We start from the raw sequence: 15,094 nt of genomic DNA, 5'->3' as shown, positions 1-15,094 counted from the left end.
ATCAATTTCATATCAGTTCAGTTTTATATCAGTGAGCATATAAAAATATAGAAATTGGGGGATGTTTTTGTGTTCGGACTCAAATTCTGTTAAAACCTTATTTCATTTAAGAATTTTGTGATTATGCTTCATATTATCTTATCAGCGTGGTTCTATGGTATTGAGCTAATTTAAAACTAGAAAATGAATGCATTGATTTTATTTTTTATCTCGTGGGATACTCATTCATATATCCACATATACGCAGATAGATAGTTGTTAATAGCATACATTTGTTCACTAGAAGAATCCTCTGCACCTTTCTAAAATGCAAAAAGATACGTATTTCAGACTTTATTTGAGAAATGTGATTGCAAAGTATTTACGGCAGCGGTTAGCCAGATATAAATAATTTTAAGAAATAAAGAAATAATTTTTCCTTTCTTATACAAAAAGGGGCCCTCCTTAGCCGTGCGGTAAGACGCGCTGCTACAAAGCAAGACCATGCTGAGGGTGACTGGGTTCGATTCCCGATGCCGGTCTAGGCAATTTTCGGATTGGAAATTGTCTCGATTTCCCTGGGCATAAAAGTATCATCGTGCTAGCCTCATGATATACGAATGCAAAAATGGTAACCTGGCTTAGAAACCTCGCAGTTAACAACTGTGGAAGTGATTAATGAACACTAAGCTGCGAGGCGGCTCTGTCCCAGTGTGGGGATGTAATGCCAAGAAGAAGATACAAAAAGTTGTACCAAAAGGCTATCATTACCTTCCAAATTCGACCTTTTATAGGAGGCTCGGAGTCCTACAGTCTTATATACAATCAACTCGACGAAATTCTATTAGCAGAGGAAAACTAGTTTGACACTCATTGTAATAAGAGACCGATGAGTGCTCTATGTCTCCGTGAGCGCCACGGGAAAGGAGTCGTTGGTTAGTTGAAAAGGTACTTCAAGTGAAGCCACCTTGGTAAGCGACTAAATATTTATTGCGAACGAAGTTATTTTGGAAACTCGAAGACGAAAACCGTATTTCAAATCAATCCAACGCAAAATGTGCTTGTGCTGTGCTTCGTTTAATAAACTCCTACAACACGATCGATTCTGCACTAAAAAGTTTTGTGCTTCTCGATGCAGACATTGTTTTTTCACTTCTTGTTCTCCCGCACCAGCAGGTTCAATTTGTTGTTTGCACGTAAAACGTTGCATTTTGTTATCCTTAGGCCCTTCTTAACTCTTAAGTGGTGCTCTCCCATGCGCCTAAACCTGGTTTGAGGCCTTAGCGGAAGGGAAGAAATTGGCCTTTAATAAGAAAGAGGCGCTCTAAATATACTTCACAAGAGCTCTAGGAATCCGCATCACGGCTTTGCTTTTTTGACAAAGTTATATAGATCTCATTCACATCTAATTACATTTGCGCTCTGAGCCTGACGTCTTAAATATTGAGTCAGATTGCCTTAAAACAAAAAATAAGATAGAATCACTCGTCATAAGACCAGTTTATACAATCCCATTGAATTCCACCACTTAAGTGGTGTTATGTAGTAAACGTTAATAGAAAAATATGCTTGAAAACAGCTTTATGATTTTGTTCAGCGGCGTAGCCAATTTTTTTAATTATACACAACCGTACAAGGCAGTATGGTTTAAGTTTATATTTGTTTCGAGATTCCGTTAAAAGATATTTTTTCTAGCGAAATTTTTGTAATTTTACGAAGCCAAACGAAATCAAGAAATCAGATTTCGTCATGCTCAAATTCCGCGAAATTCCGCGGAATTTCGTTTTGAACCACCTGAAACGAAATTTTTCGAAATACCGCATATGATTAGCAGAAACCACCCATGCGAATAAATTTTCGCTGCGTATCCCTCCGACAAGTAATCGCTTTTGTTGCTACCAACTCCAACTTTCTGCCATCGTCAAGCGGTTATGATTTGCACTTTGAAGAAAATTTGTCTCGGCTTTACCTTCTCTTGTATAAAATGAAAAGAGGTGATTTTCAATCAACAATGCACCTCACTCACAGCAATCAAACGTTAATCCTACACCCAACCGGCGGTTGTTAGATTTTCTTACAATTCTGTATAAGAATCTAACAAAACCTGTATAAGAACTGGGCATATGCGAAATTGTTAGATTCTTATGCGAAAAATGTAAGCTATCAAACAAATATTGTTAGAAAAGCTTACAAAATTGTTAGATTCTTATACAATACTTGTATAAGAATCTAACATTTTCGCATATGCCCAGTTCTTATACAGGTTTTGGTAGATTCTTATACAGAATTGTTAGAAAATCTAACATCCGCCGGTTGGGTGTAACCATGCGTGGAAATTTCACTTCACTGCTGCTGCTGTCCAACAGTCATTTGATGATATCCGGCTAAAAACATTCAGAATATATTTTCAGTACCTCCACTGATGTCCCGGATCTGCAATCGGAGCCAATTTTGCAATTAACTCCATTTCTCATAAAATCTTGGTCCTGTAAAAAACCTGATTTATTTTCACAATGCGCCTTTCTAGTAACTAACAGCAAACAAATAATGCTCCGAACATTGCGTGAAATTTTCTCTTGAGTGCTGCTGTTGTCGTTGATGGCCTCCCGATGATCCACTTTCTATTGAGACTGCTGCTACTGGCGTCATCGTTGCGATAGTACTTTGCGAAGCTCGTGTTCGCTCTCCGAGGAGTCTTGATTGCACTGAGAATTTTGGGGCGAGCAAATGCTGCGTTATCGCAGAATTCAGCTTCATCGCATATGGCCGATCCATATGCGATGAAGTTGAAGTCTGCGATGATGACGCAGCATTGTGTTCGACCTTTTAGACCTCAGCGCGTAAGTTGCACGATTTCGATGTCTGTGCTTGTGATGTACACACGGGATTGATTAGTTTACTGAAGTTTGGAAGTGCCTAGCGAAATTCAATGTTGCGCTATATTAGTTCTTTCATTCCATTGTTTTTATTAGTTATAAAAAAATCTTAGAGAGTTCTCCGAGAGATTGATACCAAAATCTCTGAAATCGGTTGGAAGACGGCTGAGATATTAGCTAATACTTCCTGACCACTTTTCGTGACGTTCTCAAATATGAATCTGCAGAATGACTCCCTATCTTCCCGAACGACGTTATCCTACGTCAAAAAATTGCACCATGCAAGCCCGGTGGCAGATGCAAACTGTGCCAGACGATCACACGATAATTTGTCGCTAAAGTACAGCAGACGCGATCGTTGGAGTTGAACTGACGCCATTGTTGAACCACCCCGATGACCATCGTCGATATTGATGGTACTCCGTTGCGACTGGTTCCAGTGCATTCGTGGCTACGCTGTTATTTTTCTGAGGAATTCTGGTCGAACTGAGTATTGAAGCCACTCCGCAAGTTTCTCGATTTTGATGTCTGTGCTTGCGATGCACGCATGAGATTGGTTGATAAAATCATTTTCAACAATTTCCGATGATTAATAATTGAAAATCAATATTTAAAGAAGACTACGTAGAAGCGTTGACTCTTTCTTGGCCGAATAATAAAAACATGAAAATCCACCGAGAAACGGATGAGATATTAACGATCAAAGTCTATTATATGTTTTCAATCTACACAAGTATAGAAAACACAGACATAGTCCTACGTCAAAAGAAAGTATGCGTAAACTTTTCGATGACAAACTGATAAATGGTGTGAGAAACAAGATACATTAATCACGGGCTGTATCACGTATACAAAGAAGAAAACAATGTGAATCGCACAAATACGGCAGGAGTCAGTTGGATGCCTGCTTAGTGTGAATTTCGAAAGAAATAACAGGGGAACAATATTCAACCAAGAACCGGAAAGAGACCGATGTGATCAGATCAGGAGACAATAAAATTTCGCGGAAACTGAAGGAACATCGCTCAAGGCCGAGGGTTGCAGAGCTCTACAATACGCCAGGTACGATGGTGTAGCGATGCTGTAGCGAACCAGGTTTTCAAGTAGGTATAATTATTAGATCGTTGATAAAATTGCGTGTCATGGCATTTTGTGGGTATCAGAGATTATCCTTTTCCAAACTTTTCATTCTTTTCATCAAACCTTTTTCAAATGAATTTCTCCGCAAACAAAGGTTTCTCAAGTATTTCCTAACCATTGTTTTAAATCCACATATATTTTTAAGAATATTTTCCATTTCAACTTTGTCTATCAGATTATAATGAATAAAATCAATAAAAAGATAAATGCGAAAAGATTAAATCAACAGAACCTACTATTTGAAGAAATATCATCTCTCTGCTCCTGTGAAGTTTGTAAAATTGTAATCAGAGCACATTTAATAAATTTTGAATATGGCGTTCTTAGCTAATCAACGATTGGTACAGATATTCTACATGAAGAAATGCATAATCGCCAATACAAACGAGTTTATGTACAACGGAATCAATTCAAACTTAACAATTATGTGCAACAATCAACTCTTGCGAGCAGGAAGTTCGCACTGATAACAATAATTGCTGAATAGCTGAAATCAAATTGATCATTGTTCATTGTTCATTAATTTTAACTTGGAACTGCTCAGTTTTCTTCATTTCTTACCTCATACTGTTGCTTTTCTTCCGTTTACTTCACACTCAAAATTGAGCATATCGATTTAATTATTTCACAGCGTTCATATCACAAAATGATATAATGGTAAATAACATCGTTATTCTTGATTCTCCTGCCTTTGAATATCAGTAGAAAACGGTTGAAAAACAAAAAAAAAACAGAAATAGAAACATGAAATGATTACCGAGGAAACAGTTCCCCCGCTCGAAGTACAAAGAGATGCGTCCTCGCCGGGGAAAGTATTTGGATATCTCGTTCACTATAAACAGTTTCGGAATCGTTTCGTTATTTTAACAATTTCTAATTATTGTTTAAGTCTTGCCTCGTTCCCTAGCGTTGGCGCCGACTGGAAGTGCGCATTCGGAGAATGAGCCTCACAGGGCCGTATCACCGACCCTGTGAGATTCCTATAGTCATACGGTGCTTTCCCGTTTTACCATGAGAGGCGTATCGGCTGACACGTCGTCCTCCGGCAGTCCAATGCAGACGCGAGTCCTCGGTTGCGGTCCGCCAAGATGCTGCATTGCTATCGTGGAGGGCGGCGGGGGCACCACTTGCTGGCTGCTGGTCACCGAAATCGCCGTCATGTTTCGCACTCCGGCGATGGTGCCGCCGTACGAAGGCCAATGATGGGCACCAGCAGGACCGACGGAATTTATAATGCCACCACCGCCACCCGCCGCACTCGGCGGATGCCTGGGAAGAGTACACGTGACGTGCGAAGCTGACGTGAACGTATTTGGCACATGGCTCATGGACACGTTGGTCACCGAGTTCGCCGGCGGCGGTGGCATGCCGTTCCTCAGGGTGCAGTAGCCCAGGCTGGCTGTGTGATTGTTGTGCAGGGCCATCGTGGAACCCATGAAGTTTTGGCTCTGTGCTGCGGTGGTCAGCAGCAATCGACTTGGACTGCTCGTGTCAATTGTGGATATGTGCTGTCGACGTCGAATGTACTCCATCTATGAAAAATGAGGGTAAAATGAGTGGGAGGAGAACATTAGATTTTAATTCCCTACAGCTGGTGATGGTGGCCTGCAAGGCAACCTTCGGGGTATGTCCGCCGACGATGGTATGCGGAGAAATTCCTTGTCTTGTGTAAATGTGTGCTTGATTTTGTTGCCAGAAAATTGTTCACTGGAGAACGTTTGCCTGGGCGTTGAACTGAACGAGTATTACAATTAAGAACAATGAAATACGAGGAATAAAATAAATATTTCAAGAAGTAATATCAGAAACGATGAAGAAGAATCGGTATGTAATGGTATGCAACATATTAAAATATAAATTTTGAAATTTGATCAACGTATAATATTCAATCATGTGTTTTGTTGTCTAAACCACGAAATCATTTAAGATGTTATTAGTATCACATTTTAACTGCCAGGGTGAAGGCTGATAAATTACAATTACAATTACAATTTTAACCATAATCATTATTGCTTAGACTCACCTGATCATCAGAATCAATCGTATCCGGAATGACATCCGGATTCTTTTCATCGCTGTCGTTGCCGTCGTACTCCTTGCTGGCAACACTTTTATCACTTGGTCCCGGAGATGAAGTTCTCACCGTCGTGCTCTGGGCGGTTTCCTTATTGCGGCGACTACTTGCCCCGCAGGGAAATTTCAAAGCCAGAATAATGGCACAACTTCCAATCAGAATGGCTGCCCCGAGACCAATGGCAATTGACATGGTCGGCGTCAGCGGCAGGGGCGATTTCGGTCGTTCTGCTAATTAAACGATACAAATAGAACTCATTTATAACATTGAAGCATCGAAACTTCTATGTAGGAACGAGCTTTCTATATTTACCTTTTTCCGAGTTCATCTGTTTTTCCGGCAGCCTCTGTGTTGCTGCACTCATCACGTACGGTTCGGATTTGCCCTTGGAGTTGAAGGCATACACTGCCAGCTGATAGACGGCACTGGGGTGGAGGTTCGGCACGGTGAATCTCGGAACGGGCGAGGTGTTGTTGAAACGAACCTCCAGAGTGTGGGTGTCCCGAAGCTCGAGGAAGAAAGACTGTGCCAAACCCCCGTTGAATCCCTCGAAGCACCTCACGTTCAGGGATGTCATGGAAACATTGGCCAGAGAACAGTTGTGTACCTGATCTGGCCGACCTAAAAAGATAAAACAACCAGATGGTTTGAATTGTCGTCGAGCTGTTTACTTTTAACCCACTCTCCACCCCGCACTAAAATTTTGCTAAGACAGAACAATAACACCCTCCAACCCTCTCTGCGGCAGAACACACAAGAAAGAACGCAGTGGATCTGGCAAGCAAAACGGAGGAAATGTGCTTCTGCTGTGTCTTCATTTGTTCAAAGGGTAAGAATTTGCTCATGTACACTCCGGCTCCACATTTGTACCACTTATTTGTTCATGTCGTACGAATCTACCCAGATACAATTAGTCCCTTTAGAGTTCTAATTTTTCGGTCGGTAGTTTTGCTCCTTTGTGCAGTATATTTTTCAGACTTCTACCCTTTTCATGCTAGCGTTATGATTCGGGTCTTATGTGTGGCATTAGTCACAGAAATGAACATTTCACAACAGGAAAAGCAGAACGTTCATATCAAAATATACTGGTGCGAAAAGGAGATTGTAACTTGAGTGATTAACTGTTGCTGATTTGAACAGTTCATGCTCTAATTTCGAAGGACAATTTTTGAAACGTTTTCAATCTTCTATTCGTTTCTACATATCCCAGGACCCAGGTACGGTTTCTCTGATGATGAAAAATCTTGTAAATAACTTTTGAAAAAAGTACTGAATTGATGTTTAACTTAAATTGAGGAGTTAAGCTTAAAAAATACTGCGATTGAATATATGAAATCATGAAATCTCTTGGAGGTAGGCCTTGAAGCATTTAGCATGTAATGCCAAAAAGAAGAAATAATTTTAACACTCAACATCATTCTCTCAACTTCTACAACGCTTCCTGGAAAGCAATGAAAAACTACTCTAAATAGCTGCCAATAGTACTTATCCTTTACTCGCTCTCTTTTTACCAACCACGACCATCGAGTTTAATTTTCTCTATGCAGCAGTACAAACAGCACCAAGCATCAACAAAACTTACTCGGCAACACCAACTTTGGGACAAAAACAAACATCGAACTTGGAAAATGAGTACACCAGCATATTCTCGCTCAAAATGAGTTTTTTAGTCTCCAGTAGGTGGTAGCTGGATGGCAAAAAGTACCCTCCCAGGGAAACTGGACTTGCACAGAAGAAAACAAAACGATTTCTTTCGGGTAAGGGGAGAGCAGTGGCGGAAACATATGGCGGATTCTTAAAAAGCTTTTAACCTGAGATCTACCACACGGCACGGCCGAATAGGAGCAATGGCCCTCACTATTTATCCAAGCATCCAATAATGGTTTACTTGGGTACCTACCTAACTAGCAGATTGGGACCACTTAAAAGTTGTACTCGAGCTTCGACTAAATGAGCGGAGCACGTGTTGTCGTCGAGTCGCATTTTATTATGATCTTGTATGAAAAAAGAACCAATGCCAATAGTAGAAGTAATGATCTCGGTATTTTTTAAAACCGGTTTATTTGTTTATTTCAAATTCTATGACCTCTGATTTTTCTTTTCTTTGTTAGCAAGTTTGCGATTCATTTGAGTAGGGTTTGTACAATGCATGTAAAACTATTAAAAAAATCCAAGTAATGACTCATTAAAACCATTCTTCAACTTATTTACAGAGACTATGTCAGTTTCGGGTATTGCATTGAAACATGTTTCTTCAGGGGTAGCTACATAGTTTTTGAAGTGATTCAGTTAACCTTGATTTACTTTCAGCAAATAGGTAAACATCGAAAAATGGAGAGAAGGAAAATATCCATGCTCAAACGGAATACGTACAGGTCAAACATCATAACCGCCAGCTCACTTCCATCCGCCCAGCTGTCCATCACTAAATCATTCTACCGTGGTTTTTTCCCTCACTATCCATGTGCTCGGCCGAATCAAATCTAGAAGGTAATGCAATTTATGTTGTCTTCTTTCCTTTCGCATTCAATTGAGCTAAGTGAATTTCACCTTTTCAACTGGTCGCAAATTACATCTGACAGACGGAAGCTCTTCGCAGTTGTCCGCCTCTGCGTTCGGTCGACTTTTACAACAAGGGCGCCTCTCTGATATGAACTTTCCGAAGCTGTTTCGCATCGCCCTCTAATAAGCCGCCTTATCGACCATTGGCGTCACCGGCTGAATGAGAGCTGGGCCAAACATGTCTAGCTCGAATATTTGTAGTAGAATCGGTAAAGTAGGCTTCAAGTCTCTTGAAAGAATAATTCCGAGCCCTTTCAAGGGAGGCTTCCGAGCCTCTTGAAAGGAGCCTCTGAATCTCGTGAAAGTAGGCTTCCGCAGCTCTTGATAAGAGGCTTTTTAGCCTCTTGTAGAGAGGCTTTCAAGTCTCTTGAATGGCGGCTTTTGAGTCACTTGAAAGGATGCTTCCTTTGCATCTTGAAAGGATGCTTCTGAGCCTAATTAAAGAAGAATTCCGAGCTTCTTAAAGGGAGGCTTCCGAGGTTCTTGAAAAAGGCTTTCGAGCCTTATGAAATGAGTTTTCCGAGAATTTTGAAAGAAGGCTTCTGTTCCTTATAAAAGGAGGCCACTGAGACTCTTGAAAGAATCTTCTGAATCTCTTGAAAATATGCTTCCGCACCTCTTGATAAAAGGCTTCTGAGCCTCTTGTAGAGAGGCTTCCGAGCAACTTGAACAACTTGGCTTTTTTGCTACTTAAAAGGAGGCTTCCTTTGCATCTTTAAAGGGGGCTTCTGAACCGCTTGAAAGTTTACTTTCAAACCTCTTGGAAGAAGTCGAGCTTCTTGAAGGGAGGCTTCTGATTCAATTGAAAGAAGGCTCTCGAGACTCTAAAAAGGACCCTTCCTAGCTTTTTGAAAAAGGTCTTCTGCTTCCGGGCCTCTTGAAAGCAGGCTTCCGAGTCTCCTGAAAGTAGGTTTCCGGGCCTTTTGAAAGAAGACTTCTGAGCCTCTTGAAAGGAGGCTTCCGAGCCTCTTGAAAGGAGGCTTCCGAGCCTCTTGAAAGGAGGCTTCCGAGCCTCTTGAAAGGAGGCTTCAGCCTCTTGAAAGGAGGCTTGAGGCCTCTTGAAAGGAGGCTTGAGCCTCTTGAAAGGAGGCTTCCTGAGCCTCTTGAAAGGAGGCTTCCAGGCCTCTTGAAAGGAGGCTTCCAGGCCTCTTGAAAGGAGGCTTGAGCCTCTTGAAAGGAGGCCTGAGCCTCTTGAAGGAGGCTCTGAGGCCTCTTGAAAGGAGGCTTCCGGGCCTCTTGAAAGGAGACTTCCAGGCATTTGGAAAGGAGGCTTCCAAGCCTCTTGAAAGCAGGCTTCTGAGCCTTTTTAAAGGAGGCTTGAGGCCTCTTGAAAGGAGGCTTCTGAGCCTCTTGAAAGGAGGCTTCTGAGCCTCTTGAAAGGAGGCTTCTGAGCCTCTTGAAAGGAGGCTCTGAGGCCTCTTGAAAGGAGGCTTCTGAGCCTCTTGAAAGGAGGCCTGAGCCTCTTGAAAGGAGGCTTCTGAGCCTCTTGAAAGGAGGCTTGAGCCTCTTGAAAGGAGGCTTCCAGGCCTCTTGAAAGGAGGCCTGAGCCTCTTGAAAGGAGGCTTCTGAGCCTCTTGAAAGGAGGCTTCTGAGCCTCTTGAAAGGAGGCTTCTGAGCCACTTGAAAGGAGGCTGAGCCACTTGAAAGGAGGCCTGAGCCTCTTGAAAGGAGGCTTCTGAGCCTCTTGAAAGGAGGCTTCTGAGCCTCTTGAAAGGAGGCTTCTGAGCCTCTTGAAAGGAGGCTTCCGAGCCTCTTGAAAGGAGGCTTCCGAGCCTCTTGAAAGGAGGCTTCCGAGTCTCTTGAAAGGAGACATTTCCCATGACGTATAGAATATCGAGGTTTCAATAATCAAAAAGTCGGTGTAAGACTTAGTCGAGTACTGAAGACGCACTTACTGTCAAGAGTAGCACAATTTAGGCCAATTTGGTTGCAGCAACTTATATATGACTGGATTTGGTCGTATATAAGTAACAGTAACACAAGTGAAGATATTCCACTAAAAGCTCTAAATTATTTTCTTATACATATTGGTATGAAAATAATTTAGAGCTCTTTAGTGGAATCAGTGGAATTGCTAAGTTAACAAAAATTATGTTACCCGTTTTTTTTGCGCTTTCAAACCAAACCTTTTAGATTCCAAACGGAGTCTTTTTGGGCTTCCAAAAGAAATCCCAGAAGCATTTCATTCGGAATACAAAAAGGATATAGATTTGGTATCCTTTGTGCAGAACCCATTCAGAAGCCCAGGTGGGTCCACTGGTGTTCTTTTCGATAGTCTAAAAGGACTTCGTTCAAAAGTAAAGCCAAATTAATTTCGTTCAGAAGCCCAACGGTATTCCGTTCGGAGCCCCAAAGGAATTCTGTTTTGGAATCCCAAAAGAATTCCACTCAGAAACATAATAAAAAAGTCCAAAAAATTTCGATCGGAAACGGACGGGACTTGTTCTAGGTTTACAAACGGATTTTTTTTAGTTTTCTGACCTCTTTTTCAGCTTACGGAATGGAGGTTTTCTCTTCCCTCTTGGGCTTCCGAACAAAAGACTTTTAGGGCTCTCTTAAGAAAACCCATTCGAATTCTAATCGGAATACCTTGTCCAGAAGCAGTGAAAGATTCCATTCAGAAGCCCAGAACGCTCCAATCACAAGTCCAAAAGTATTCTTTTCAAAAGTCCAAAAAGATTCCGTTCGGAAGTTCAAAAGTATTCTGTTCGAGATTCTAGAATGATTTTGTTCAGAATCCCAACAGGAATCCGTCTAAAGGCCAAAGGAATTTCGTTCAGAAGCTCGGAGGAATTCCGTTCGATAAATCCAGAAGGATTATGCTCGGAAGTTCACATAATTCTGTGGGGAAATCTGTTCGAATAGATATCTTTTGGTTACCCTAACGGAATTCTTTTTGGCTTTTGAACGGAGTTATGTTCAACTTCAGTATGGATTTATTTTGGGCTTCTGAATGGAATCTTTTTGAGCTTACGAAAGAAATCAAAGAAATATTTGGATTTCTAAAATCTGCATCAGATTGGACAAATCGACTTTTGAATCTTTGTTAACAAAATCACTCCGCTAGCAATGATGGTTCGCTGTAGTTGCATGTCCGAAAGATTGTGAAACTATTGAGAACTTGAGCTACAGGTCCTAAGCCCTGGTAAAGGAGGAAGGTTGCGATGGCTGTTATTCATGGCCATCGTGTAAAGCAAAAATGGATAAACCCCAATGCCAAGGTGTCATGCGACCCGTGCCGAGGGCTGAATGGTTGAGGGGGTTCTAAACATGCTCAACCGCGAACGGAGCCTGGGGTGCACCAGGGCGAACACCCCAGTAAGCAGCCCTTACTGCACTACGGCGGGGCACTGGTGCAGCGGACATTTATTCCCTAGCTACTCGTGGGACCAAAAATGAGTACAAATTCTACAAACAACCCTCAAGGTGACGACTGCCTCTCTCAGTCGTGTGAGAGCGAAGTGGAGAATACTCTGAGTCAGCTTGGCCTTACCGAAGACCAGCTACTCAGTAGTTCGCAGGAGAAGATGGAAATATCCTGCCCCTCAACGCCTATCTCCCGGAGCAGCACATGTTTCGACAAAGCTGATCCAGATCTACAACCCCCCTCATCGACCGACTCCAACCTGTTGGACATGGAAGATAACGAAGATGATGGTATAAGGATCATCATCAACCCCCAAAAAAAAGCAAGTAGCAAAGGATCCGAAGATAACAAGGGTTCTACGGAAGCCAAGGGTGCTCCGAGAAAGAAAATCCCCACACTCACACGCTCGCAGAGGAAGCAGCTTAGAACTCTCCGGGAGAAGGAAAAGACCGGAATGAGGCCTTGTCCATAATCCTGAATAAGGAGAGCGAGCCCACTTCCTCAAAACGCTCGAGAAACGACCTAGACAAATCCGCCACAGAGGACCCCAAACAAAAAAGGGTGAAGCACCATCTGGATCCGAGAGAGCGCGCCCAACAGTCCTCAAACCGCGCGCCTCAGAAAAACGTGTCTGGACAACAAAACCCACCCATGAGGAAAACAGCTGGTATCAGCTACAGTGATATGGCCAAAAGCGTGAAGGTCGGGATAATACCCAAAGACTTTCCCACCGTCCAACTCACTACAGCCCAGCTAGACCTTCTACAAGAAGCACTCCTGCTCAGAGTAGTTCAACAGCGAAACGAGCCAATAAAACCCAAATTCAACAACCTCATCTACAAGTCCGGTTACATGGTTCTAATCTGTAAGGATCAAGAGACTGCTGAGTGGTTAAAGAGAATATCCCCATCCATGAAACCCTGGGAAGGTGCAGAGCTGATGGCAATGGACGAAGTGGCGATTCCACGTCCAGAGATGATCCGAGCATTCTTCCCACAAAGCTCCAGCTATGATGACGACCGAATAAAGGCTCTCATAGAAAGCCAAAATGACATCACAACAACTAATTGGCGTATTGTGAAACGATCCATTCTGAAAGATATTCATGTTGAATGGATCTTCACAGTAGAGGGTGCGTCGATGGAAAAGTTGAAGAAGTCCAAATACACCCTCAACTACCGATTTGGTGAAATCCAACTAAGGAAGATTACAGATCAACCGACTGCCGCTACCGCCAATCCGACTGGAAGGCCGACCCAAGAGCAATCTGAGGAGGCCTCCTGTTCAAGCGAGGTTCGGCTAACTGGAAGGCCGACCCAAGAGAAATCTGAGGAAGCCTCCGGTTCGGGCGAGGTTAGTAAATCTCACCCCAAAAGCACCATAAAGGCTAGTCTGTCCGCCTCTAAAGGAAAAGCTCGAAGCTTACATGTGACCCTCTGCTCTAGTGGTACCAAACCAAAGGTATCTAAACAGGGCAAAGGGGTGCAAAAAGCGACAGTTTGACCACAGAGGCGAAACTGGCGGGCTAGGTTGCTACAGGGAAGAGAGAAACCCAGACTGTAATACCAAACGACATCCTGATGATCCGCAACATCCAAAGCCGGACAGTCGTCGTCCGGAAAAAGCGGAACCCCGGAAATGGCGACTAAAGTTCTGCAAGTGAACCTCCACCATGCTGAGAGCGCCACGGGTGTGCTCTGTCGGAGGTTCACCAAAGAGAATTTAACCGTGGCCCTCATTCAAGAGCCATGGGTCAATAAATCCAGAATACAAGGTATTCCACAACACTCATGTAAGTTGGTATATGATGACAGCCAGCTTTCTCCTAGAGCGGCTATTTTATTACATAACAACTGTAAATACTTTCCAATTTCAGAATTCATAAAAGGGACATCGTAGCGGTCAGGATGGAGGTACCTTCCGCCAGAGGGAGTAGAGAGATCTTGGTGGTCTCGGCATACTTCCCAGGTGACGTGGACGAAATCCCTCCTCCAGAAATAGCTGCGCTCGTAGCCTACAGCCACCGACACAACATCCCCTTCGTCATAGGGTGCGACGCAAATGCACATCACACCGTATGGGGAAGTACCAATATAAACACCAGAGGTGAGTACCTGTTACAGTTTCTCTCTTCCAAGAACATTGACATTTGTAATGTTGGTGACAAGCCCACGTTTGAAAACTCCATTCGTCAGGAAGTTTTGGACTTGACTCTATGTAGTCGGTCTATCTCTGATAAAATAAAAACTGGCATGTTTCTGAAGAAATATCAATGTCAGACCATAAACACATCATCTTCGAATGGGAAGGGGTCTAACGATGGAAAAAACGTTTAAAGATCCTAAGAAAACTGATTGGGAATCCTACTCAGCTATCCTACGATCCGAAGAGTACATCATAGAAAGTCACATCAAGTCCATAACACAATTGGAAGATGCGTCCAAATCCATTAAAAACAAAATCCTTAACGCCTACCAAGAGAGCTGTCCAACTAAATCAACTAGTTCGAGTAGAGACGTTCCATGGTGGAATAAAACTGTTGAGAAGCATAGGAAAACTGCGCGTAGGGAGTTCAATCGTGCTAAGCGAACCGGCGATTGGAGCCTATACAGAAAGGCACTGACGAACTACAACAAAGAAATAAGGTCAGCCAAACGGAAATCGTGGATTCTAATGTGTGAAAGCATAGAGAATACACCCGTAGTGGCCAGACTCCAAAAACTCTTTCAAAAGACCACTCCAATGGTGTGGGTAGCCTCCGAAAGACGGATGGTTCGCTCACTGTAGAGCCTAGCGATACACTGAGCGAATTGTTAAAGATCCACTTCCTGATTCAATCCCTGAGTCGAGCATCGGCGACCAAGGCACTGGAATTGCTGTCTCAGATCCACAAGAGATCCAATCATGGGTTTCTGGGTCTAAAAAGACGCAATAAAGGTTGCAAAGGAAGCTTTCACTCGGGCCAGGGTTGGGAGGGCTGTGGGATCTTTCGAGCCATTTAAGTCGCCTGGCATGGATGGAATATTTCCAGCGTTGATCCAAAAGAGGAGAAAACACTGGTTCCACCCTTGGTTGAGATTTTTAAGGCGAGTCTGA

General features: G+C 42.9%; 1 protein-coding gene across 1 annotated transcript in view; it reads right to left on the bottom strand.

Annotated features, from left to right (window-relative positions):
- Positions 1–4,110: 4,110 nt before the first annotated feature.
- LOC134206672 (hemicentin-2) overlaps positions 4,111–15,094 on the bottom strand; it is an 821,032-nt gene continuing 810,048 nt past the window's right edge. The window contains exons 12-14 of the mRNA XM_062682403.1: positions 6,382–6,690; positions 6,019–6,299; positions 4,111–5,527 (exon numbers count right to left, since the gene is read on the bottom strand). Coding sequence (XP_062538387.1) covers positions 4,982–5,527; positions 6,019–6,299; positions 6,382–6,690 — 1,136 coding nt within the window. The 3' untranslated portion in view covers positions 4,111–4,981. The remainder of the gene's footprint in view (positions 5,528–6,018; positions 6,300–6,381; positions 6,691–15,094) is intronic.

The sequence above is a fragment of the Armigeres subalbatus genome, chromosome 1 (genome assembly GCF_024139115.2).
Source record: "Armigeres subalbatus isolate Guangzhou_Male chromosome 1, GZ_Asu_2, whole genome shotgun sequence".
Taxonomy (NCBI): domain Eukaryota; kingdom Metazoa; phylum Arthropoda; class Insecta; order Diptera; family Culicidae; genus Armigeres; species Armigeres subalbatus.
This window is presented reverse-complemented; position numbering and strand designations above follow the sequence as displayed.